At 39.7% G+C, this 27,023-nt stretch overlaps 1 protein-coding gene across 11 annotated transcripts in view; it reads right to left on the bottom strand.

Annotated features, from left to right (window-relative positions):
* Positions 1 to 27,023, bottom strand: part of Dnah5 (dynein axonemal heavy chain 5) — a 289,003-nt gene that overhangs the window by 61,570 nt on the left and 200,410 nt on the right. For 10 of the 11 annotated variants that reach the window (XM_052743036.1, XM_052743034.1, XM_052743032.1 and 7 more), the window contains 8 exons: positions 26,346 to 26,518; positions 20,077 to 20,207; positions 15,607 to 15,760; positions 14,894 to 15,161; positions 10,647 to 10,878; positions 8,341 to 8,455; positions 8,014 to 8,190; positions 3,785 to 3,988 (listed from right to left, as the gene is read on the bottom strand). In XM_052743036.1, the coding sequence (XP_052598996.1) occupies positions 3,785 to 3,988; positions 8,014 to 8,190; positions 8,341 to 8,455; positions 10,647 to 10,878; positions 14,894 to 15,161; positions 15,607 to 15,760; positions 20,077 to 20,207; positions 26,346 to 26,518 (1,454 nt within the window). The remainder of the gene's footprint in view (positions 1 to 3,784; positions 3,989 to 8,013; positions 8,191 to 8,340; positions 8,456 to 10,646; positions 10,879 to 14,893; positions 15,162 to 15,606; positions 15,761 to 20,076; positions 20,208 to 26,345; positions 26,519 to 27,023) is intronic. The other variant, XM_052743033.1, reaches the window with a different exon arrangement.

Here is a 27,023-nt window from a genome sequence, read left to right on the forward strand (position 1 = left end):
TAAATAGGTGAATTACAAACCCATAATATCAACAATGAAAAACAAACACACACAGCTATATTCTGGCTAAGGACATATAGATTTAACATTTATCAGCAACTAAATGCTTAATAGATTCAGACAGAACTTCTATTAAACTCACATGAAATATGAGACATTGCACCTTGAGAATGATGAATTAATTTTTAATCATGGAGCTATCACAAATATGAGAGAATTATTTTCTCCTGGATAAATACAATTTTAAAACACAGCATAAATGGATTTAGAATACCTTCCTGCATCAGGAAGGGAAGTCCAGGCAAATGATGAAATGGAATGTTTAAAAGATGGTGTTTCCTCTTCTAAAAGGATGATTATTTTCCAAGAAGAAATAAATAAAAAAAATTCCATGCAACTAATAATTGCATGAAATAAACCTTCATAGAACATGTGTAGCAGAGTAGAATCCCCTTAATTTAGACCTTGCCTGTCACAAGTTTCTTTCATGAGACTTAGAGAATAGTGGAGACAGAGCTCCCATAGGCAGTGAATTTTTCACCATATGCACAAGGGGGAAATCTGGAGTCACTCAGGAGGTATCAATGCAAAGTCCAATTGCACTGTCATACAGTCTCACGTGTCTCACGTGGTCTCACATAGTCTTGCTGTCACCTGTCCACATACCCAGACAAGTCTATGCTCCACGAATTTCATAGGCCACTCGTTGCTGGAGCAGAGAGAAGGCACCTTACGACGTCACAGCGTCAGCAGCCACATGAGTGGTGGTACTGAACTGAGACTGAAGGAAAGGTGGCGCTGAAACTGGAGCTTGTGAAATGGGCATGGGTCGGGTATTCCCAATTAGCTGTCTCAAGATCTAAATCTGGAAGATAAGACAGTATAACTTCTAGAAGGAAATGAAAGAGAATTTATTCTTCCTCAGAGGGAAGCCAAGATTGAATTGGAACACCCAAAGTGCTATTAAGTTGAATATCAATTAAAAAAAATCCTACATTAGAATTAAGAACTCCTGCTTAGCAAAAGACTGTATTGATAAAGTGAACAATTAAGCCAGGAAGTGGCTGGAGATATCTGCAGCATTCGTAAAGTATTTGAATCCAACAGACAAGCGGCATTAGCAATGGGCTGGGGAGATGATGGCTCCTTGCTTAAGAGTACTTGCTGCTCCTGCAAAGCCCCCAAGTTCGTAACACCCATGCGGTGGCTCACAGCCATCTGCAACTCCTGTTCCAAGAATTTAACTTTGTCTCTGGTCTCTGTAGGCACTGGACACACACACACACACACACACACACACACACACACACACACACACACACACACAAGCAAACACTCATACACATAAAATGAAAACATCTACAAAACACTCCCACACCTAAGGCTAGGGGAACATTGCAGAAGAGACACAAGAAATATTGTTAAGAGACAAGGAATCAGAAAGTTTGCTGTGAGATCATATCTCCTAGGAATGCCACACACTGCACCCATAAAGTCTCACCCACATGAATGCCCAAATGTGAGCTGAACAAGGAGGACACCAATAAACGTGTCAAAGTAGACAGGGAAGAAACTCCATAAGCCTCAACACTACACAAAGACTAAGATGTGGAGAGTGGGAGAAACAGTCTTCCCAAGGGAAGAATTGGTTATCCAATAGTGAATGGTTAGCCTGAAAACACATATACAGGGAAAATTGTACAGACTGAGCAAGTTAAATTTAGGAATATACGTGTACATACATATCTCTGCATGTAAATCAATGAAAAAGGAGACTGTGAACTTGAAAGAGAGTAGGAAAGGCTATATGAGAGGGTTTGGAGGGAGGAAAGGGAATGGGGAGATGATGCCATTGTAAGTTCAAAATAGAAAAGAAATTATTAAAGAGAGAAAAAGGTCCAAACAAGCCCTTAACACAAAAATTCCTGAGAAGTTTACAAACCCACCAGAAGATTTTCAGCATCATTAGTTGTCAGGAAAATGCAAATTAAGTCCATAACAAAAAGAAGCTGCTACCATCACACACAGAAGGGTAGTGAAAAGCAGGAAATAATGAGGATGTGGAGTACTATGCAGTATGCCTTGGTGCTGAGTATGTCAAATGACTCAGAAATCCTACTCCTGCAAATATGGCAAGCAGAAGTAAGTACGTACAGCCCCCAAATGTCCTGTATATTGGTACAGACAGCAAATTCATTTGTAATAGCCAAAGCTTAGCAATAACCCCAATGGTTGTTTCTACCACAATGGTCCCGGAGACAAATGGAAGCATATCACATGTTTCACAAAGTGTTGATTCAGAGAATCTCATGGAAAATGACTGTAAACATTTCAGAAAATCTAAGCACTGGTTGTTAAGCCTATTAAAGGCCTGTTGCATACACTCACAACTAAATAATTTTATTTAAAGAAAGGCAACCTATGGTCAGAACTCAGTTTCTCCTGACTTTATGAGGCTTCCTATCGCCTACACTTTGTAGGTCGTTGGCGCCAATGGCACTGGCATGGTATAATTCTACAGAAGGTCGTGTTGTTCTGCTTTCTTATCTCTGTCTCTAGCATCATTTTTTGGAGTTTGAAACTGGTCTTTCTGGGAGAAATTAAACTGTGCAAAGACTAATAACAAATGTCTTTGTTCTCTTCTTACTTTTTTCTTATTTTCCTCCTCAAAATAAAATCTAATTATTATACCCTTACCACACAGCACTGAACACTCATATCCTGGAAAGCTATAACTTAAAAATAATGGAGAGTTGCCTTTTGCCACAATAAGAACAAATTTCATCTATCTAGTGAACGACTCTCAGAGCAAGACTTTGTATGTAATTTTGTATATGTCAATTTCCAAACAGACAATGATGAGGAGGAGGAGAAAATAATAACAGTTACTTTATGGAAAGTAACTGATTGTGTTTAAGCATGAGAGAGATTCTAAATATATGTATTTTGCTTTTGGTGATGGTTAATATGTATATGCACATTCATCACATGGTACACTTAAAATTTGTACATTATAAATACAACAGAATTAAAAAGATACAAATTATTCCTCCCATAGTACTACTGTGGACATCAAATTGTAAATGTGAGCACAGACAATGGATCCGTGGTACTTACAGACCCCAAAGACAAACCAAAAATATTCACGAGAAATATCATGTCTATACTGAACATATACAGACTTCTTTCTCATCATTGTCTCCTAAGCAACACAATATAACAAACCAGACATGGTGGCACATGCTTGTAATCCCAGCCCTGGAGAGGCTGAGGCAGGAAGACCATGAGTTCAAGTGGGATATCAATCATCTAACAACAAGAACAAAATGTATAGTGACTATCTGTGTAGCATTTACACTGTGTTGGGATCATAAATAACCTAGCAGTCATTTGCAACATACAGGAGGACATGCAAAGACATATGCAAAGCCTATGTCATTTTACATAAGGGACCTGAACATCCTCACATTTCTGCATCCACTGGGAGTCCTGAAAATACTGAGGGATAACTGCATTTGTGTGCAGACAGTACAACATCTATTTAGTCTCATCAGAACAATTTGATTACTTTTTTTTGGAGTGTATGTGTCAACATAGCTGAAGGTGTCCAGAAAGGATCTAACACTCATGTCTTATATTTGAAAGAGAAAATTCTATTACAAAAGAAGACTCACATGCATTTCCAAAATACATATATAGAATGAGTTACTTTTAGAAATGAATTATATTGAACAACTCAAACAACTGAGTCTCCCTTCTAATCCATTAGCACCAAAAGACCAACCTGTAAGTTCTGGAGAAAGTTCCCTGCCGTCATCAGTTTTAAAGATTCCTGCCAGGAAGGCACAGTGCAGCTTTTTTCCAGGTCAATTTTCACCGGGTTGACCTTCCTCTGAAAGAGCAGCAACACACAGTCCATAATCCGCATGATGAGGTGAGGGGGTCGACCAAGTGTGCGCACTGTGGCGATGTCAGAGGGCTTGATGGTCTGCGGGATGGAATGGGGGAGCATCCAAGCTCAGACACGGAATTCAGACAAACTGTCATGTATAAATGCTGCTGTTTCAACAGAGGACAAACAACACTTTCAAACTAAGAAGTCAGAAGGCATAGATGAACATTTAAGCCCCAAGAAATGAATGTCCTGCAAAGCCAAAGTTTTTTACAATTGTTTTATATTTTTTATTTTTTAATAAGCTTACAAACTTGCAAGTTTCATTTTTATGTTTTAAGACATTTTATTTTTTATGGTTTAATGGTATTGGTATGTGCATATCAGTGCAGGTGTCTGTGAAGGTCAGAGCACCAAATCCCTCTAGAACTAGAGTTATGAGAAGTTATGATCCACCTAGTGGATATACCAGCAACCGAACTAGAGTCTTCTACAAGAACGGGTCATGCTCTGAACTGCTGAGCCGTCTCTTTAGACCCTGGTTACAGGTTCCTTAATGGCATTTTCACACATACTTAGCTTTGGTTGATCCTTGCCATCCTGAGCTCCCTCCCCCCACCACTTTTCCTGTCCCCCTTTGAACACCTACACCCCAGGTAGTCTGCCTACCACTTTCATGTCACAGATATTCCATTATCCTTCCTACTTTATTCCCTTAAAACCTCAGTTTTTAATACATGGAACTGGAAAATTTTATATTTAGTGAGATACCACAGGCTCAGAAAGGCATGCACTGCATGTTCATGCACTACATGTTCATGCACCCTCACATTCAGATGCTAGCTTCTGACTTTTATATGTGTATTTGTGTGGGGTTAGGGTATGCAGAGGCTGAGTTTTTACACTTCTAACAAGTAGCAAAAGGAGAGAAATGTTGGTGAGCAGATAAGGAGCTGTGACTTCCCTAACAATATACAGGCTTCTTTGTGTTTAAAAAAAAGTACTCTAAAACAAAATACTCAGCACTTAAGTAGTTATCAGGATTTGAAATGAGGGGGAAAATATTCACAGTGCCTTTTCACTCGTTAGCTATATAGGTCAAGAATCTCTCTTTCTCTAAAGCAACTCAGGCTGTCACAGTGGACTGACACCAGAGGGTAGCCTTGGGGCTGACAGATTAAATAATTAGAGGTTTCTTAGCTGAGAACTGACCTTTAAATGAAGGGACTTGGGCAATCCGAATTTCACACAGCTCTCAGGATGGTTCTGTTCCAATTCTGGTACAGATATTCTTATGCAGTAAATTACTTAATAATCAGCCTCTTTTTGCTTGGTAACTCTCTCCTGAACCTTTTATGAAATCAGTATTGGGAAAAAGAGGAGTCTACCACAGGCTTACTTCTTGAATACACAGTGCACACCCCCGTGTGTCTGTGTCTTAAAGGCTTATGTCTCATCTACACCCCCCTGTCAGAAGATGAACTTTCTCTGAAGAAGGGGGACACACTTGTACTTCACTTGGTGATTTGCTGTGAAGAGATGTATTTCAGCCTACCAGCATTTCTGAAAGTTAAGAAGCTAGAAAATTAAATTGGAAGTAAAGAATTAAAAATGTCAGACCTTTATTTGAGATATGTGAAAAAAAAAGGAGGGAAAGAGAGCAACAGCCAGTGGAAAACTAGGAGTAAGTTACACTTCTACAAAAATGCATCAATTACATATGTGGACAATTGTGCTCTTCTGTCAGGCACTCGGGTAAAGGAGCAGGCACCGATGCCGTACCCAGAGACCAACCTGCTTCAGATAACTATTGAAGTCTATTTTCTGCAGGTGCTGTAATGTGACTACTATGTAAGATGCTATAATATAAATATATCTAATATAAATCTATAAATATAAGAGTTGTTTACCATTTGAACACTCTTTATTCTTGCACTGCCTGCTAGTTAACGTCTGATTAAACATTAAGGTAGGAAAGGACATGTTCTACTTTAATTTGTTTATTTATTTATTTATTTATTTATTTATTTAATGTGTATGAATCCCTGCATGCATGCATGTTCACTACTTGAATACCTCGTTCCCACAGAGGTCAAAAGTGAGAGTTGGATCCTCAGACCTGAAATTATGGATAGTTATGAGCCACTGTGTAGGAGCTGGGAATTAGACTGGGCCCTCCAACATCAAGTGCTCTGAACCACTGAGTTATCTATTCAGCCTCCTGGGGCATATTATCCATGGTTGACTTTTCTCAGATTGATATAACCTGAGGCTGCAATGTTAGAGTCTAGCTGTATTGGGAGTTTTCTCAGAACAGATTGGCAATACATTTCCTCAGAAACACAAAGACCCAGTAAGAAACACATGGGATCAATAGAGGAAATTACATAATTCTCTTCTATACATGTTCCTGTGGTTTGGATGCTAAATATCCTTTTGAAGGTGGATCAGAGGAGAAAACCATTATGGAGTCCTGCCCTTTTGAAGGGGATGTTGGAACTTTGCTCCTTCCCTCTTCTTTTGCTTCCTGTCCATTATGTGCCCCAGCCATATGATGCTGCCTCATACAGCCTCAAAGCAACAAAACTGTAAGTTAAAACGAGCCTCGTCTCTTCGTACGTGAATTATCTCCAGCATTTTGTTATAGTCACAGGAAGCTGCCTGACACCTTACTCCCACGTATGTCCATACCAATGGTTATATGATGCCGAGTATTGTAGCTGTAGAGAAACACAATTTAGAGGAATACTAGAAACATCTGACAAGATGAAAAGAAGATGCCAACTCTTAACTCTTAAAAAGGAGGGAAATGTTGGTCTCCTTTTGAAAAACAGTACCCGAGAAGACTTAAGCTCTACTCCTATGAGTATGGGTACCCTGAATGCAATGCAGTTTTAAAAGTTCTTGTTGATCAAAGACTATGTTGATCAAAGACTCTCTCAGTACAGCCAAAGTGACGTAATTGTGGCAGAAGAAAGTCTGCCGCGTCCACAGATCTTAGGGGCTAAAGACCCAGGAGAGCTTGAAGGATAGAGGAGGACAGTTTGGCCAGAACACAGGGAAGTGAGAAACAATTAGGGAACACACATCCAGTGCAAGTATAGTATAGAAAGTCAGAGAGAAAGAGAAGGCAAAATCTTCATTATCTCAATAGGTAAGAAATGTGTGTAACATTTACTCTTGTTGTTTGTGATCCTAGGAACTAAATCTAAAGCCTCACATATTCCAAGCAAGCATGGTTCAGAAATGCCAAAAAAAGAAGAAGGAGGAGGAGAAGAGGAGGAGGAGGAGGAGGGGGGAGGAGGAGGGAGGAGGAAGAAGAGGAGGGGAAGAAGAAGAACAAAACAAAACAAAACTTAAGGACTTGGATCAAAAAGGACTTGGAAATTTCTCAGGCATCATGTTAAGAAAGTGGTAAGAGAACAGACTCTCCTTCTCAAGCAATGATCCATGCCCAACTGAGGTCAAATAACTCGAGTTAGCAGTGAACATACAGCATGATTCTGTTGCTTTTCTTTCATCCACTTCTAAGCCAAGGATCAATAGCTTAAAGGAATAGATGAATAGAAGTGAATTAATAGTAATCTTTTCAAAAGAAGTCTACAATCGATTCTTCAACGCTGACCTGTCCTATAAGTCATTGTCTAGCTCATGAATCATATTATACTTCTCAAAATATCACCTCCTTTGTCATTTATTATTTCTTTTACGGCCACACCACTGCACTGACTGGGTTGGAAGCCACTCTGCCTCTGCCGTGAGTGGGCCGCATTCAATCCTCAGTCTTTGTTTGGATGGTTCACCAACAGACTCAGAGGAGGCTTCATCTCCTGGAGCAAACCCACTTCAAAGTCTTCAGTGAGTCAGGAAACATTTTGGAAACTTCATGCAACTTTCCCACTGTCACACAGACTATTAATGAAAAGGTTGAAGTGATAACCCAAGACTCTTGGCTGCTATTCTGTGACAGGGCTCATTATCCCTTTAAAAAATGAGCCCAAGATGGTAATCTGTCTGTGTGAGATCTAGCGGACTGATAGTCTCTGCAGGCACAGTGGCGAAAGCTTTGGTCTGGCCCACCTCCCTTCCCTGTGAGCACCTGCCACGTCCCTCAGAGTCACCTGCAGTGCGGCTTCCGCTTCTTCTAGAGCTGGCTTTGCTGCCTCTAGTTTCTCCTCAGCAATGGCTTTGTCCTTGGAGATGCTGTCTACAATAGCCTGGGCTTTGTCCTTCACCTTTTGTACCTCAGCCTTGACCTTCTCAGCAGCCTGTGCTTTCATTGTGACTTCTTTTAAGACCTAATGGAATAGGGGGGGAAAAATTCATCAAAGTTTACAGGCAACTTGGTTACTGATTTTGTCCACTTATCCGATTTTCATGCAGAACAATAGGCGGTTTACTACAACAGGAAAGAATAAACATCTGCAGGCCCGCGGCCATCTACCTACTGCGTCGGCTTTGTCGTTGGCCACTTGCAGTTCCCTTTCTTTCGCTTCCAATTCTTTGCTCAGGGCTGCCACCGACTCTGAAGCTTCTTTCAGCTTTTCCAATCCAGTGTTCATTCTGGGGTTGAAAAGTCCGTGCAAGCGATGTTAAAAATTTGTAGCAAGCGCCCTTGTTCTCCAGTGTCAATTCACCAGTAATAGTGGTAGGGTTGTGTTTAAAGGAAGAATGCGTAATAAAGAAAACCTAAGAGGGCCTCACCTAGGAAGTACATCTAGATTGAGTTCCACACTCACAGGATGTCTTTCATCAACCATATACAGGAATGGAATGCAGTAAAACATGAACAACAACCATAACCTAGACGACACCACCCCAGGCCCAATAACAATGAACTTCAAATGTTGTGGGGAGGAAAATAACTTGCATTTTTCAAAACAGTCCAATGAAATCAGAAGAAGAAAGATCTGTGCTCAAGAGATAAAGTAAAAGTTAAATGAGAATAGGTATGAACTAGCTACATGCATAGACCTGAAATAATGTTCTCTAGAAAATGAGAGGCCTTGGGCCATTCAGTCACCAACTCATGGATCCCTTACATATAATCTAGTCTCCCACCCAGGAATTCCTTTACATGGTAATCCTGGCTAGTTCTGGCTACTTTCTGGAAGAAAATGTGAATGTTGAGAAAAATATAGTGCAAAGCAGTGACATCTGCATTCAGACTTCAGGAACACAGGCTATTCACTTTGCTGTGACCATAACCATCAACCTGACTCTTCTACCGTGGTCACACAGGGAATATGAATGCAAAGGATAAGAGGATGTAGAATGGGAATCTGTATTCTCACCTCCCTTCCACATCTACTATATAATTAGATCAATCAATATCATAAAAAGTGGCAGTCTATATAAGACACCTGGAAATTTCATCACATTAGGCAATAATAAAGCCCCCTGGGGAGCCCAGAATAATCCTCCATGGGACTCTAGAAGAGGATTCCCAGCCTCAGCACTAATGACTTTGGGCTGATGATTCTTTGCTCAAGGGGCTGCCCTGGCCTCTGTCTTATGGTGATACAACATTATGAAAACATCTCTTACATTTTTAGAGTCTGGAACTTTTGCTGAACAGCAAATGGGGAAGAATGAGAGATACTTTATAGAAATCGTTAACAGGATTTTCTGAGGTATTAAGTCACTGATTTCATTTAACTCCAACTGACCCAGATAACAAACAAATAAATACTATCAATTAATATCGGTATGCTGTTTCCAGCATTTACGGTGAATATTTATCATTTAATGTTGCTTTTAAAATGCTATTTTCAGCATTTGTTACCATATCATAGATATGCATTTCATGCTGAACAGCCAGAGTTAATAATATACCTTGAGGTCACTTAAGACTGACTGTATAGTCTGCCTGATTGTTTAACCTGCCTTTAAGCAAAATTTAACAACAAACCTTCCTTGCCTTGGACTTGGCATTTAATCAGGTTTTACAATCTAAGCGAGTGCATAGCTTTAATCTTAAAATATGTACTTTTCTATGCCCCTGATCCATAGAGAAATTCATATCTATGATATGGTAACAAATGCTGAAAATAGCATTTGAAAAGCAACATTAAATGATAAATATTCACCGTAAATGCTGGAAACAGCATACCGATATTAATTGATAGTATTTATTTGTTTGTTATCTGGGTCAGTTGGAGTTAAATGAAATCAGTGACTTAATACCTCGGAAAATCCTGTTAACGATTTCTATAAAGTATCTTTCATTCTTCCCCATTTGATTCTCTCTGTACTGTTCAATAAATACAGAGCAAAAGCCCTTTGTGGGGGACAGACATGGGCACAGGGCCAGACAAGAGACAACATTCAGGCAGGCATAGATTCAGACGCAAACAGCAGATTATAGACAAGAGAAACAATGGGAGACACAGGAAGAGAAGTAGAGAATTCAGTCTGAGTTTACTATTGACCAAACTACTCCAAGGGGTTTTTGTTTGTTTGGTTTTTGTTTGTTTGGGTTTTTTTTCTTTATGCAACACTGATACATTTTTGATAGAGTGAGGCTATTATGAATGCATTTGAATTGATGCTGTTTGGTGGCCCATGTGAAAAACTGGGCCTTACTGTCCCTTGAGGTGGCAATTGTGTTGACCTCACACTACCCGAACTTTAGAACCCCAGTTGTGACCGCCAATAATGTCTCTGGTCATTTCAAAATGTATCCAACCAACAACTTGGCTCCGGGATGAGAACCAGTGCTTCAAGACGACTTTTATTTGACCTTCCCACTCACCTGTTGGCCAGACTCTGCACTTCCACAAGTTTTTCTCCATATATGAACTTATAGCCCTGAATAAAGGAGAGGTACGATTTGGGTGTCACATGGGTAGAGCGCCGGAACCTCTGGAAATAATCAGCACATTTCTCAGCCACCCCGTCCTGAAAGGAGCCCATACACTGGACGACTTCCTTCTTGATTTCCACACTGCAGTCAATGTCATGGGATGAGAGGAAGTGCTCCGACACTAGGAAGAACAAGGATGACAGTGTTGTATCAAACAGGCACGCCAATGGCCGTTCTCAAAGTTGCCTGGCTGTGTTTAAAAGACAGTCACTTCCTAGGTCAGCACACAATCTCCGTTGCCCCCAGGTAGAGATATCTCTCAGGACTTTGAACCCCAAGCCTAAGACATCAGCAATTTCATTGTCCTTTTCATATAAAACACTATAAAAACTTCAGGCTTATCATCGTTCCTTGTTTTCTGGAGCTTGTACAGAGAAGCCTCCTCTGCAGAGCTGCAGGGTCCAGTGGCAGCCAGCCTGCTTTATGGGTTACATAAGGACAAAGTGATTCAAGTAACAGACATCAGTGCCCTTGCCACTCAGACCCACGTATTAATCATTTATTATTCTTTTGTTAACTCTGAACCTGCCAATCCTTTAATTCCTTTCAACTCTGGCTCCATTTGTCATGTGGAAATGTTTGTTATTACATTTGTTTGTTTTTGTTTTTTTAATGATAGTCATCTTGCTCTTAAAAGCAGTGACTGGACATTTGTGATCACACCTAATTTACAGCATCCTTTAGATGTTTGGGTAAAAATCTCCTATTAGAGACTTTTACCTTGCCCACAGGATCTAACAATGAGTCAATTGTTAAGACACATTTTTCCATTATAAGAACAAGCCAGCTCTGGGAATGGTAGGAAACATCTTTAATTCCAGTATTGAGGAAGGAAAGGCAGACAGATATCTTGAGTTCAAGGCCAACCTCGTCTACATAATGAGTTTCAGACTATAGTGAGCCCATGCCTTAAATAAAAACAACCCAAAAGAATAAGCCATAAGGTAAGATCAAATCTATTTTGTCACATGTGTGCTGTGTTCTGTCTATCCATCACTGAAATGGGTGAGAGAGAACTATAAAACATACTCTTCAGTCCTCATAATTTTTCAAGATTATGCATAATGCATCTTTAAATTATGGCATGCATTTTAAGTGTCTTATAAGAAATACCCTATGTATGTGAGTTGAAAATAGAAATATGACTACTGGAAGTAGGAAGGAAAGAAAAGGAATCAAGTGAGCCCAAGGCTGGCAGCACAGACATAAAGAAAAATGGCCTTTTATCTCTACTACCTGATCAGTAAATTTAGCTCTCCGTGGAAGAGAAGAGACCATTCACCAAATTGCTTGAAAATAAAGTTGACTAAATACTAAAGGGCAATAAATTAAGGTATCTGTATGTTTCCCAAATAAGTTAATCAGATACTATAATGAACAGCTCAAAGTCCAATCAGTTTAAATCTAGGCATTGGAAACATGAATTCATACCTATGACAAAATTTTTACTTATTAATTAATTAATTAATTAATTAATAATGCAGTGTTAGGCATGGAGGTCAGGGCCTCACATACATAGGCAAGTGCCCTACCACTGAGCTACATCTTCAGACTGTCTAATACATTTTTAGAGGTGTTAAACCAGCATGCCAACCAGTTACTTCAAACTGCTTTAGTTGAAATTATGGGATGGGTTCTAGAAATTTACCATTATTTTAAAACTTCTTTATATTCCCTACGTAATGAATGTATGTGAATGGACAAAAATCTCTTGGTGAAAACATATACTGGAAAGATGCTTTCTATTGTAAAACCCATGAAATCCTCAAATGGTCCCCAAAGCTGCCTGGTAGCTGGGCACTGAAGACTGCATGCTGGTGACTTATCCTGAGATGAGATACACTGATCTGTATTGTTTAATTTTACCTGCTCCAGAGGTATCAGTGAAATAAAAATGAAAGTCCTTAGATTTCATCTCATTTTACTTATTTTTATTCCAGGAGGGACAGAAAGACAAGTGACTACATGAAGGAAATGTAATCCTTACTTATGTTTTCTGATAACATAAGTAATAATAAACATTCCATGGTGTTGGGCAGGGGTTTATATAAGTGAGAGAACACTTGGCAGCATGAGCTAGGCCCTAGGGGTTTTTTTGTTTTTTTGTTTGTTTGTTGACTTTTCAAGACAGGGTTTCTCTGTGTAATTTTGGTGCCTGTCCTGGATCTCGCTCTGTAGACCAGGCTGACCTCGAACTCACAGAGATCCGCCTGCCTCTGTCTCCCGAGTGCTAGGATTAAAGGCGTGTGCCACCACCGCCCTGCTAGGCCCTAGGTTTAATCCCAAGCATCACACACACACACACACACACACACACACACACACTTTACAAAAATACTATGATTGATAAAGTAATACAAAATCTAGTATCCAATTTCTGAACTTTTTTATGTGATAAAAAGCACAATCATTTAATGCTCTTTTTTTGGGCAATATCACCTAGCATCTAAATAAAATGCTAACACAAATACGCAAGTGAAAAACAGGTTAAGTATCCCTCATTTAAAATGCTTGTTGTTATAAAATCAAAATATTTTTAAGTAATAAATCATTGCTCAAAATGTTTTAGATTTCAAGGCATTGGAGATTTTCAGATTAAGGATGCTTAATCTTTATTCCTAAATTTTATAGCTAGAGACAATTCTAAATTTAAAATTAGCATCCTTCAGACAACCGAAGTAACAATTTTCCTAGAAACCTTTTCATTAATTTTCTTTGTATATATATGTATGTATGAGTGAGTGTGTGTGTGTGTGTGTGTGTGTGTGTGTGTGTGTGTGTGTGTGTGTGTGTGTGATGTATGATGTATGTTCAGGTTCACACACTCAAGAACAAGTGCAAGGGCGTGAAGAGGGCATTGGAGTCCTGCTTTATTACTCTCTGCCTCATTTCTTTGAGACAAGATCTCTCACTGAACCTGGAGCTACACTGGCAGCCAGCATGCCCCAGCGGGTCCTCCATCTCCCTCTACCCAGCACACACACATACAATGGTGGGATTGCAGACATACGTACAGCCATAACTGGATTTTTAAGTGAATCCCAAGGATTCTCCCAAGCCCAATTTTTCAAAATACAATCAATAACAACATAATCTCTGTGTGTACTAAAATACTGGTTATGTATGTATGTAAAATACCTGTGCTTCAAATACCTGTTGATGAAATTCTTCTAAAATGTTGTAAGATACGGTATTATTAAGTGTTTAATTGCTGACTTCCCAAAAAGGATTTTTATATTTTCTAACAAGAAATGAATCATTTTGCATATGTCATTGTAATTATTTTACCTGTTACTAGGACTTAAATGTCACTAAATATCCATATAGTATACAAGTCAGAGGTGTTATTAAACTCTTTTGAAGATATCAACTCAAGAGCTTACTGGCTATGAAAGTTTCAAACTATTTAGATGCCAATGACAGCATGTAAAATGTAGATGCTAGAGATACAGGAAGGCCAAGAAAGGGGGAAATTTTAAAAATATTTTTTAAATGTTTGTAACACAAAAGTATCAAAAGATGTGATTGGGTCTTGACTAGCTTCGGTACTTGGATTTAAAAAAAAATGGGAGATGAGTTGTGGAAAGGATTAAAGGACAAGATGGCATTTCTAAAGATGGGAGAGATGACATGACAGAATAAAGAAAGACTGTGAATAAGTTAAGGCCAAATTACGGGAGGAGGATGAATGACAACATGGCCTGACTCATTCATTCAACACAATACCATACATTGAGAGCACTGAAATTGTCAACTAGAATACATCACCCTTGGCATCATGGGGGATTTCACCTAACAGGACTAAGAAGCACAACCCAACAAATACCCTAAGTGTAGATCACAAACTATGATCAAGGCAAAGTCTTTGGGTAGCCTTGAAAAACTGAGGTCACTAGAGACTTAATCAAAGAGGCATACATGGAAGGCTTCACTCTCTGGCAACCACACTTCAGAATAAAAAAAAAAAAAAAGCTACTGAGTTAAAAAGAGCAACATCTTGTAGGAAAGGTCCTCCAATACTGGGCAGAAGTTGTTCAGTCCAGTGCAGAGACAGCTGCTAGCAGAGAAAGTAAATGAATAAACAAGAAGCCCCTGTGAACGAGAACACATGACAGGGTTATTTCCACCACACTAACCGGCAACTAAAGCATCCTTGGGCCATCGGCTGAACCAGTCAATTGTGCATCCTGAAATAAGGGCAGGGAACTTCAAAGCTCGGTTTCGAAATTTCTCTCCAACAGGTGAAAAGCAGAGCACAATGTGAAGGTTCCCTCGGACCCTGCTCATGAAATACTCATACAGGTTGTCATTAGTGGGAGGGCGCTTGGGGTGTTCCTTTTTCATGATTGACATCAGGTCACTGTTAATCTCATCAATTTCATCCCGAGCAAATAAGTTGGAGACCTCAGAAAGAAATACAAGTATATAAATTCAGCACATACATATAAAAGGAAATATAGACTCAAAAAGTCCAAGATTATCCTCCACTTGTTCTTGTAAGTTCACATTTTTTTAAATGAACTTAAAATTTTCAGGATGGAATAAATCACATCTTAATGCACATGGATGGCTCTATGGCTAATAGTCATGATGCTAAGAGAGGGAGCCCAGCCTTCCGAGCCTCCCTCCCGCTCAGTCCATATTTCTCTTCACTCTTATAAATGCCTAGCTTCACATCTTAATTGGGAGTTTTATTCTTTAGAAACCTAATAGAAAAAGTCATTCTTCATGCTGATGGCCAAATTTCTAACAACATTAACTCAAATCTCTAAAGGAAGAAAAAAAATGGAGACTTCTGCACTGGAAGGAATCTAGAGAGGCAAAGGTATGAAAATAACTGAGCTCCTACCTCTCCTGATGACAGAACGTTGTTCATGTATTCCAAAAATGACTCATCTTTAATCTCATTGTCTGTGAAAATGAAAGTGATTCCTTTGCCTTGATGGCCAGCGGTCCTGTACAAAACCTTCAGGTCTTCCATCAGATTCGATGTGTTGTAGGATCTGAAGAAGCACAGTGATTGTGTCAGTCACTAAAATAGTACCGTGGGAAGGCAAGAGCCTTATGCTACCTAGCCAACCAAACAATGCTGGTTTTATTCCATCATGTGGATACATACTATCTGTGAGTGTGAGCTAACTGATTCTTTAACTCCATACTCCACAGATACTGTAATTAATGTTTGGGTACACAAAAACATCCCCAAGGGAAAGTTAAACCTGAAGCCAATATAATTTAACAGAACCTAATATCATTTGCATACATATATGTCATGTGACTGTGTGCAGATACTATTTTGAAAATACATGTTGACAGGGGTAATATTTGTTGGACATAATAAATAGAATGTTTATCAAGGGCTAAGTATCCATCTGCAAAGGACATATTAGAAAATACCTCATAGATTGAACTAAACTAAACTAAATTGATTCAAGCTTTCATGATATAGAAGAGAGAAGCCGAATCATGACCCACAGTGTCCTTCTCATCTCTCAAAATCACTATTATCCTCATTTCTTTGGATTCCACATAAAAGAACTAGTTTCAGAGCAATCAGTACATTGTTTCAGACTAGCTGAAAACATTTGAAATACACCCTATCATAAATCTCCTTTCACTCCCCAAAGCAATCCTCAGATAGAAGTCATCCTACAATCAAGAAATGCTAGAGTAGTCTCCACACAGAATAGTCTAGTACTGCCAAAAGCATTAAAAAAAATTTCATTTCTGGAGAGTTAGATTTATTAACTTATTCTCTGTGTGTGTGTGTGTGTGTGTGTGTGTCATTAAAACAAACTCAGAACTCATTAGTCATTTGATCTTATGTTTTAAAGATATTAAATAAATAATTAACATCTAAACTCTGTCATTTCTAATATTCATAAACTAAATCTACAATCATAGTCTTAGTTATGGTTTCTATTGCTGTGATTTAATTTAAAAAAAAAAAGACCAAAAGCAGGGCAGGAACTGAAGCAGAAGCCATGGAGGAATACTGCTTGCTGGCTTGTTCCACATGGCTTGTTCCACAGGAGGCTGGTCCCTCCCACATCAATCATTGGTCAAGAAAATGCTCTATAGACTTTCCTACAGGCAGCCTGGTGGAAGCATTTTCTCAATTGAGGTTGCTCTTCCCAAATAACTCTAACATGTCAAGTTGACAGAAAACTGACCAGGGACAGTCAGATATCAATATTTTTAGGAGTCTTTAGAGAAGGGCCAAGTGATCATAAAACAAAAGTATTTTAAAGACACAGTCTTCCCTTTAAAAGGGGGAGGGGAATGCCTCTCAGTCAGTAAAGCATAATACAAGCCACAGGACCTGAGCTCCATCACCCAGAGCCCATGTTTAAAATAAAAATGGGCACAGTGGGTGTAGAACTCCAATCCTAGTGCTCAGGAGACAGAGTCAGAAGGGACTGTCACTTGCTGGCCAGCTAGTGTAGCTGAATTGATAGCTCTGGGTTCAGTGAGAAAGTCTGTATCCAAAATCTAAGATAGAAAGCAGTGAGGGAAATGCCTGAGACTGACCTTTGGCCTCCAATGTGCGCACGCACACACACACACACACACACACACACACACACACACACACACACACACGAGAGGTAGAGAATAAGAGCAAGTGAGAGATAATGCGAATCTCATCTCATCCAGCTTCTTGACTGAAAGTAGGAAATTACTGCCCTCAAATAGTATGAACAATGGTTGTGTATCCCAGCTGGCAGGCTGCTCAGGACAGCCTTGGCCACCCATCTGTGGCTTATGGAATTAGATGGTGTCTTTAAAGCTAAGAGAAGGTGAGGAAGACCTTGCTTTTCCTCATGTTGGTAATGGATCATTTTCAATGTGACATGCAGAGGAACCAATTTGTCAGCGTGAGAGCTGTAGGTGTTTACTGAGCCATTGGGTTGCAGTAGGAGTCACACTTGACTAGACACCTGGATGGATTGCAAATCCTGCAGTGCAATCAATTCCCCTACTCTGTCTGATGTCCAGCAATTCTCAGGCTCTCTGAACTCCAGCTGCAAGATGGACTACTGCTGCCTGACCTCCTAACGGACTTCTTCAGAAGATTTGATTAGCTCAGATATGCAAAAGTGATTTGAAAACGCAAGGTTTTGTCCTAATGTTGGTGCCAAATATGTGAGTCAAATCTCCTTCCTGTGCAGGTTTTCTGTTTTCCCGGCTTGGCTTCTACACACAGACTAAAACTGCACACATGGTAACCCGGGCTATTTCTGTCATCCTACTACATGTATTAAACAGTAATCTTTGGATTTATTCTGCAAGGAGAGTCCTATAATTCAGACCAAGTATGACAACCTCAGCTTGAGTAACAGGATCTCCAACTCCAATATTTAATAACTTTCAGTCTCCAAGCTAGCAGGTACATATGGGTCTCCCTCAATGAGACAGGTCAGTGGCATGTTATCCCCGGGTGTCAAATAAGCAGAACTTCCTACCCCCACATGTCTGAATTAATTGCTAATGATTTCATTTCAGCTAAACTTCCCAAACTGGCTTTACGAAACTTCATTTGACTTCTCTGAGTCACCCCTACTTATCTGTTCATGTTCACTGTTCACTTACTAATTCTGCCTTCTACCGATAACACACACACACATACGTGCACACACACACACACACACACACACACACACACACACACACACACATACACATCTGACACAACTTACCTGGAATTCCCTCTCTTCAGGAATAGGGATTATCTATATAATTGTCTATCCCAAAAACACAATTAGCAAGTAGAGCTCCAGTTTGCTAGTAATCTCCTGGATTTCCACCCTCCGTTTCTCCCCTCTCACTGTCACTCCTCATGGCAATAGTATGTCTTATTGAGACCCCTAAGACGGCTTTATAACTATATCAGTGTTGTTCTTTCTATCCATCTGCCAGACATACAAATCACACACACACACACACACACACACACACACACACACACACACACACACACACACACTCCTTTACTGGCAAATCATCAGTGCTTTCCTATTACTCTATGGTGATCTATCAATTCCTTACTATACCTTCAATTGCCTCCACGACTCAGGCATTCCCATTTGCCATCTCACATTGCACACTCAATCATATTTGATTCTTCCAGGGATCAAAAGTAACATGCCATGAAGTTAACTTCAAAACACCAATGCTTTTACCTAAAAACTCCTGAACTTTTCTTCTGGAATTCCTACTCAGATGCAGGTTTCATTTTAACATCATTTCTTCCAGAAACCTTTTACTGCTGTGTCTGCATTTATGTTCCTATTAGACACAAACGGTACCTCCAGAGCATATTTTATTGAAATGCTCATCACTTGTCTCCTTTGAGTGGCTATAAGTACCACGATGATACTGGCTAGAGTTATCTGTGCTATTCACTTGTCCAGGACTGTCTCCCAAGGACCCGTGTATTGGTGGCTTGGTCCCCAACCCATGGTGGCATTGGGAAGTGATAGAACCTTAGGGAAAAGTTTGGTCACTGGGCCTTGGGGGCTCTTGAGGAGGATATCAAGATATGCATGTGTTCCTCTTTCTTGTCCTCCATATCTCTATCTCTCTTTCTTCTCTCTGTCTCATTCTGTTTCTGTCTCTCTGCCTCTTTCTGTCTCTCTTTCTCTGTGTGTGTCTCTCTCTGTCTCTCTCTCTGTATGTGTATCTCTTGCTCTCCTTACATATTTCTTTCTCCTCTATTTCCATGAGGTAGGCAGTCTTGCTTTACCACATACCCATGCACAGTCTATCATGATTTTCCCTCACTGCAAATCCATAGACAACAGAGCTAATCATTGTTTAAAACCATGAGCCAAAATAAATCTTTCTTCCTTAAGCTGATTATCAGTTATTTTTCCCCAAGTAACACAAAGGTAACACAGTCATGTCCCCTGAGACAGTGTTCAGTATCTCCTCAATATTCAACACTTTAGTGTTTGCATGTATAAATTTTTCATCTATTATTCATTATATTAATATTGCTGAAATCTGCATTAACACTTATGATATATAAATGCCTTCTAAAAGACACAAAAGATACACTTAGTGCTTATACCACATAAAACATAAAAACAAAGAAGCATCGATGCTGTGTAGTGAGAGGCTGAAATGTTTCAAAAGCAGGTTACTAATAGAAAATGTTCTGGTCCATGACAAAGGGCAAAAGGGGAAGGCGTGTCAGTATTCGAGGAGGAAAACTATTGTGATTCTTAGGGTACATAAGAAAATGCATTCTTAACTGTTGGTGACCTCTGAGAACCTTTCTTCAAAATCCATTTTATGGTAACATAAAAGCTCTTACCTTGTCAGAGTGATCTGGAAAGAGGTATAGCCAGCGATGAACGAAGCCAACCTTGTCAGGCTCTGTTTTCCTGATCCGCCCACACCAACCAGGAGGGCATTTCCCTGAGGAGTGCGAATGACTCGAGAGATCTACAACAGAAAGCAGAAAAGACTCACATCTTTCAACATGTAAATTCCCCATCATATTATGTACTCGATGTAAAAATAAAGCCAAATACAACTAATAACTGATGGAAGAGGGAGAATTAGTCTCTCCCTGAGATGAGACCTCTTATTGGTTATCTGATACAAAGTAGTCAGCCCTGAAACCACACACACACACACACACACACACACACACACACACACACACACACAAAATGGATTCGGAAGCTTGTATTGTGTGTGTGTGTGTGTGTGTGTGTGTGTGTGTAATAATCAAAAAAGAAGCCAACAATTTGAGAATAGAGGGACATTAGGAAGAGTAGAAGGAGAGTACCTAGGACCGATATAAGGAAGAAATGGAAAGGGAAATGATGCAATTCTATTTTAATTTAAAAATGTATTTTAAAATAATGAATTTTTAAGGCAAATCATTATTTAGAAGACAAAGGTAGCTCAAGGTCGGAGGAGAGAGCCATACTGCTGAAGGCAATGGAACCCTCCTGCACTGTGACAGCACTCGGGTTGCACTATCAGGTGGCACCTGGTCGGTGAGCCCTCAAGATCCCATAAGGTACCAGCATCTTCCAGACTGTGACTGGCTCTGTTCACAAGTAGAAAAACTAAAGGAGACCTTGAGGTGTCCTTTTAGTATACGCAACCTAAAGAAGCCTGCTAGGAAAGACAGCGGGAATGTTAGGACAACGCTTATCCTTAGAACTCAGAGCATGCCCCGACTGGATTATGCTCCACATGTGAAAACAGAAAGCTCAAATCAAAGGGAAGAAAACTACCTAAGAATAACAGAGATGATGAAAGGAAAATGTGCATAATCCTCCTACTCCTTGACAAGATGGTGATACCCAAGGTTTCTGTCAAGAAGTGATGAAAGGTGGGTCAGGAGTCTACAGCACCCTGCTCAGTAGACACAGACCATCCCCAGTCCCCCTCCTGGGAGTCATTCATTAATTTAGCTTTCCTGGTATAGAATAAAGTGCTCCCATCAGGCTTCCAGCTCTTTTAGAGAGGATACAGCATAGAACTCTGGATGGTCTTTTCACTTTATGCGCTAACCTTTTCCCTCCTAAAATACACATTTAATCTGGAGTATTGTTGTAAAAATTGCTTTTCTAAGTCCAATGACAGTGAGAGGTGAGGGCTGAAAATAGGTCTCCTAGAACTCTGGCTAGCATTCCTGAGGCTTTACATCCTGGAAAGGGTTTGCTAAGCACCCTTCCTCAAAACTTTCTTCTCTTAGCTCAGTGTGTTCCATTTCTGCTTGGATTTGCAGCCAATTTGCAAAAATTTGAGCATGTGGGAAATGAGACTATGCTACCTGCCTCTATATGATCCTAGAACCTGAGGACAGATGTGTGCTTCAATTTTCCTAGTTTTTTGCTCTCAAACTGTGACTCTGTAAAGTCACTGTGGGCAGAGGGCTGCCATGTGTCCCCTCATACCTTCCCTTGGTGTAAATTCAAAATGCTGACACAAGACAGATGAGGAGCAACCAGAACCACACTAGACCCTACTTCCCTTGGTTGCCACTTCACAATGATAAGCCTGTCCTTTGTGTGATGTATATGAATATGTTAGAGGCTTATATAAATTTTTGTGTATTTGGCATTAAGAAATCTTCATTGTATTTTTTACCTAGAATTGTCTAAGGTATTAAATTAATGTTTCTATTTCAGTTTCTGCCACAGGATAAATCATCATGACATTAGAAAGATGAACACACATATGAACAAGCAAAAAGAATGTGTTAATGTTAAAGCAGAATTAAAACACTTATCCTGTTAAAAATCAAAGAAAGAGCACTCCAGAGAGACCCTACAGTGGGGCTCGTTTGTCCAAGGTTTGGACTAGGATTAAGGTGTTCATGTTTTGATTTCACTAGCAAATCTGTAAAAATTAGTGACACCCATTGTGCCAGACTCTGGCACTCATGCTCCCACGAGGGAGAGGGACTGGATGGTGGGAAATGAGTGAGTGTCTGAGCAAGGAAGCAATGGTAACAGTGTGAGCAAGGAACTCCAAGGAAGCATCACTGCCTCAGAGAGTGGAGGCCAGGGGTGGGGCTTGAATCTTATTTAAGTCTTGGAAGATGACTTGAAGTGTAACAGAGAAGGGGGCTCGCTGGCTGGGCAAGGAGACATACACCATAATTTTATCAAGAGAATAGAATGGTTGAGGCTAGCCTTTGATTCATAGTTGAGTACACGACCAACTGGGCTACACAGCAAAGACCATATCTCCAAAAGCAAAGCACAACACCAAGGAAGGAAGGAAGGAAAGGAGGGAGGAAATAAGGAAGGGAGGGAGGGAGGAAATAAGGAAGGGAGGGAGGGAGGAAATAAGGAAGGGAGGGAGAAAGGAAGGAAAAGGGAAGGGAAGGAAGGGAAGGGAGGGAGGGAGGGAGGAGGGGGAGGAAGACACATGGAAAAGTGAAAATGCTGCACGCAGCTGAGACACAAATTCCCAGAGTCAGCAAAAGGCCCGAGGTGGCCCACCAGGGTTGCAGCAGGGATATAGTAGGGATGAGGCTGCAAAGTATTATGGTGATATTTTATTTGTATTAAAATGTTATTTGTAGGTTAATAAATAAAGTTGCCCGGGGGTCAGAGCTATTAACAAGCCATAGGAAAGCAGGGCAGTGGTGGTGTACTCTTGTAATCTCAGCACTTGGTAGGCAGAGCTGGGTAAGTCTCTGTGTGTTCAGGGATACAGCCATTATTGGATACACATGCCTTTAATCAATACCAATCATGGAAAACCTGGAGGCCTATACAGACAGGCCGTGAGGAGGCGGTTATGTGGTTGGGTTTACAACCAATGAGAAGGCAGAACAGGAACTCTATATAAAGACTTTAACACAGGGGTAGCTCGGGTTCAGAGAGGTAGGACCACCGCAGGAGGAAGGGTAAGGTTTTAGCTCTTAGCTCTGACCTCTTGACTTTCTTCTTTGCATTGGTTCTGTGTTTCTTATTTAATAAGAAGGTTGGTTACATCTACAAAGTATTGTTTGGGAACACACTGGGGACTTGTTTAAATTCCAGATAATTTGTCGGCGTTCCGTGTGTGATCATCTTCCAAGCATTTTATCAGGAAAGACTGAAGTAACTCAGAGGAAGTTTGCCTTCATGGAGCTCATTGTCCATTGTGAAGAGATACCCAGATCAATGGCCCAAAATCCACACTGATGAGGTGTTCTGTAATCAGACATGTCTAACCATTAACAGTCCATTTTTCTAAATTATATACTGGGTAAACTGTTGTTCATGGGTTGATTGCAATATCAGAACCTAGGTTATGATAAACCACTAACAATATAGTTAAACTTTCACACACACAAAAGATACATATATCTCTTTGGCATGTTTATTGTTGTTGAAATCTGGCAAGGCCTCTACCCTGCAAAAAACTACAGGCAACTAGGGAATACTGAGAGTGGGAGAAATAGTCTTCCCAGGGAAGAGCGTACCAGTTGGTTATCCAACACTAAATGGTCAGTTCTGAAAACACACATACAAGTAACACTATTCAGGCTGAACAGATTATAATTGTGAATATATATGCAAATTCATACCTATATGAATTTGTTGAATGTAACAACAATAAAATTAATTAATTAATAAAAAGAGGCCTTGAATTTGAAAGAGAGCAAAGGGATATATTGGAGGGTTTGGAGAAAGGAAAGAGAAGGAAGAAATAATGTAATTGTATTATAATCTCAAATTTTTTAAATAATATTAATAAAGATACATAGAACAAAGACATAGTCTGTGCATTTTCACAAATAAAAGAGCTGGACCTCATATCACAGCACATTTGGTTGCAGGTTTTACCTCCATCTGACTCTGACTTCTGTTGTGTACACACACACACACACACACACACACACACACACACACACACACATACACGTGTTAAGGAAGAGTCAGCTTAGAACACAGTGAGGAATGCACAATTTTGTCTCAAATGTTCTGGACATGTGTTCTTTGACCAATTCCAAAGCAACCAGGCTGAAGGCTGAGAGCCAAAGAAAATACCTCTGAGCTAGGGCACTGTGCCTGCAATGGCATGCTCAGATAGATGAAGAAGAGTTTGTAATTTGTGTTGTAAAACAGAAAATGAAGGAATTTCACAAGACTAGCAAAAATAAACTCTTTAGTAGTTTTAGGGATGGGTAATCATAGGCCAACCAGACAACGTCTTCAGCAGGCATTTAGTCATGACATCACCATTGGCAGAGCTCATTCATAACATGTGAAGTGTTGGGGATATTTTGTTTTGCTTTGTTTTAATTTCTTTACCCTCCCTTTCTTTTAACTATTCAATGTTGCAGAAGTTCTATCCTTAATGAAACATTCTATTCTTAATCAACTATAAATCTGAAGTTCATTTCACACTATTATTTATATTAGTATTTGGAAGAACATTGGGCTTCATCATTCACTCCAGACAGACGTCTCTAAGAATTCACAGAGACACCAAGTTCCATCCCTCATGCTAGGGAGACCGGAACTATGAATCATTTTTCTGTCTTCTCTTTGCCTCAGACTCACTTTAGTCCTGCAGGGAGATCCTTGCCCTCATATGGAAAAAATAAACAGGTGAGCAAACCCCAATCCACAGGACCAGCTCCTCGGTTAAAGCTCTCAAACCCCCTCCACTGCTCAGATCTTGTAACCACTAGAGAGGGAAACTTCATCTATGAGATCGTTCTTCACGGTTCAACCGAGATGACGGAAGACAAGCCCAAGCCACCTACTTTCTAACTGAAAGTGTGTAACAGTCTGAAAAGTGACTGCTGTCAACAAAGGAAGGAAATGGATGACATCTGATAAATGGCAAATCTAATGTTGTAAATAAATTAGGTCATATAAGTTTCTAGGCAAAATATATATATATATTGCTTCCAGCATTTAAGAAATGACCAACTCTCTCATATAACAAAGTAGGATGGAATTCTACTTCCCTAGTGGAATTCACTGTAACAGAATTTTCACCTTCTCAAGATCAACTTTCCACACTGTTTTGTTTTGTTGTTGCTGTTTTGTTTTTATCTTATTTTTACAATTACTGTCTTCGATTATAAAATACATGTGATGGCTAATCTTTATTTTGTAATTTGAGTTAATTTATAGACACCACTGAAATATACCTCTAAGTGTACTGTGAAAGACTTTCTAGATTAGATTAGTTGATATAGAAAAAAAATCATCCTAAATGTGGACATTATCATGCCCTGGGCTTGGGTCCTAGTCTACATAAGAAGTGAAAACCAGCTGAACACCAGCATTCCTTTCTCTCTCCGCTCCCTGACTGCAAACGCAATATGACCAGCTACCTCAAGCTCTTGACACTGTGATAGACTATTCCTTAAAACAGTAAGCAAAAAAACAGTCATCCCTTAAGCTATTTTTATCAGATACTTGGTCACAGTACCTTTCCAGAAAAGCAGATGATACTACCAATGCATGTAACAAAATTTACTAACATAACTAATTAGAATGCATAATTTAATATTATTAAGTAGATGTATACTGTTGTGCAACCATTAGGACCATCTACTTCCATATCTCTTTTCTCCCTGCAAAACTAAGATTCTACTCATTTAAACGCTGACACCCAATTTCCTTCTCCGTCCAGCCCTGGCATTCTCCATTCTGCTTCCTATCTCTGTGAATGACTACACTGAGTGCCTAATGTGAGTGGAATGCTGTGGCGTTTGCCTGCTTCACTTATTTCACTTGATGTCCGTTAGGCTTACGCACCACTTCAGAGTGCTATTCTTTAGATGATGTAGAAATAAACAGACTTTGTTCTTTGAACTCAAATAAACCACATTCATCCTGTGTAACAAAAACACTGAGCCAGAAGCTGAATATCAACACTGAATAAAATTCTCACATCGCACATTGAAAATATACAGGCCCTTATTTTAAGCCTATAATGTGTGACATGTTGCATTCAGCTTAGAAATTCAATGTAGCAATGTAACAATGAGTTCACTTTTAAACTGAGTATTCTCCTAAGAGGTGAAAATGAAGGAGGGGGGTCATTCAGGGTAAAGCCAAGTGTCTGTCACCTGGGTCACACTTCTTGGTGAAGTAACTGTACCTTGACTAAGTGGACCATTGCATCTGTGAAGAACACCATGTCCATGCCAGTGCCGCGGATGCTCTCATTATAGAGCTGCAGGAAGACACTCAAACGCTCTCTCAGGTGATGAAGGGATTCAATCGGCTCATAAAGCTTTGGTATTTCAGCATCAGTCTCCTCGGATGTTTCACCTTGGCAAGAAGCAGTAAGATTCCTCAAATCACTGACCTTGACTAGCTCTGCCTAAACTAGCACACTCAAAGTGCTACAATTTAATATTAATGTTTTTCATTAAAATACAGTACTGTAAATTTTTAAGAAAACAAAAGCAGACAACAGTAGAAGTATTAGGACTTTCATAATCATATGCTTATAGTTCTTTCTTTTCTAGAAGGAACTGGTTTCAAATGATATTTTTTTCATATAATTTAGTGAGAACTCACAATTCAACACTGTATCTTAAAGAGCATGCTAGCGACATGAGCCTGCTAGTTAAGATGAAAATCAAAAGAAATGGAGATTTAACATCAAAAATCTTGAGGTCAAGAATTACATGACTTTTTTAGGAGGAATATAAAGAAACCCTCTCATCAACGTTCAACTCAAGCTTCAACAAATAAAGTGTTTTGAAGTCACGGGAGGTTAGGCATTTCCCTGTGGCCTTGCCCTCTCCGCAGATGGAGCAGTTATACTTCG

Source organism: Peromyscus californicus, unplaced genomic scaffold (assembly GCF_007827085.1).
Source record: "Peromyscus californicus insignis strain IS unplaced genomic scaffold, ASM782708v3 Scaffold_18__1_contigs__length_77618521, whole genome shotgun sequence".
NCBI classification, from domain to species: domain Eukaryota; kingdom Metazoa; phylum Chordata; class Mammalia; order Rodentia; family Cricetidae; genus Peromyscus; species Peromyscus californicus.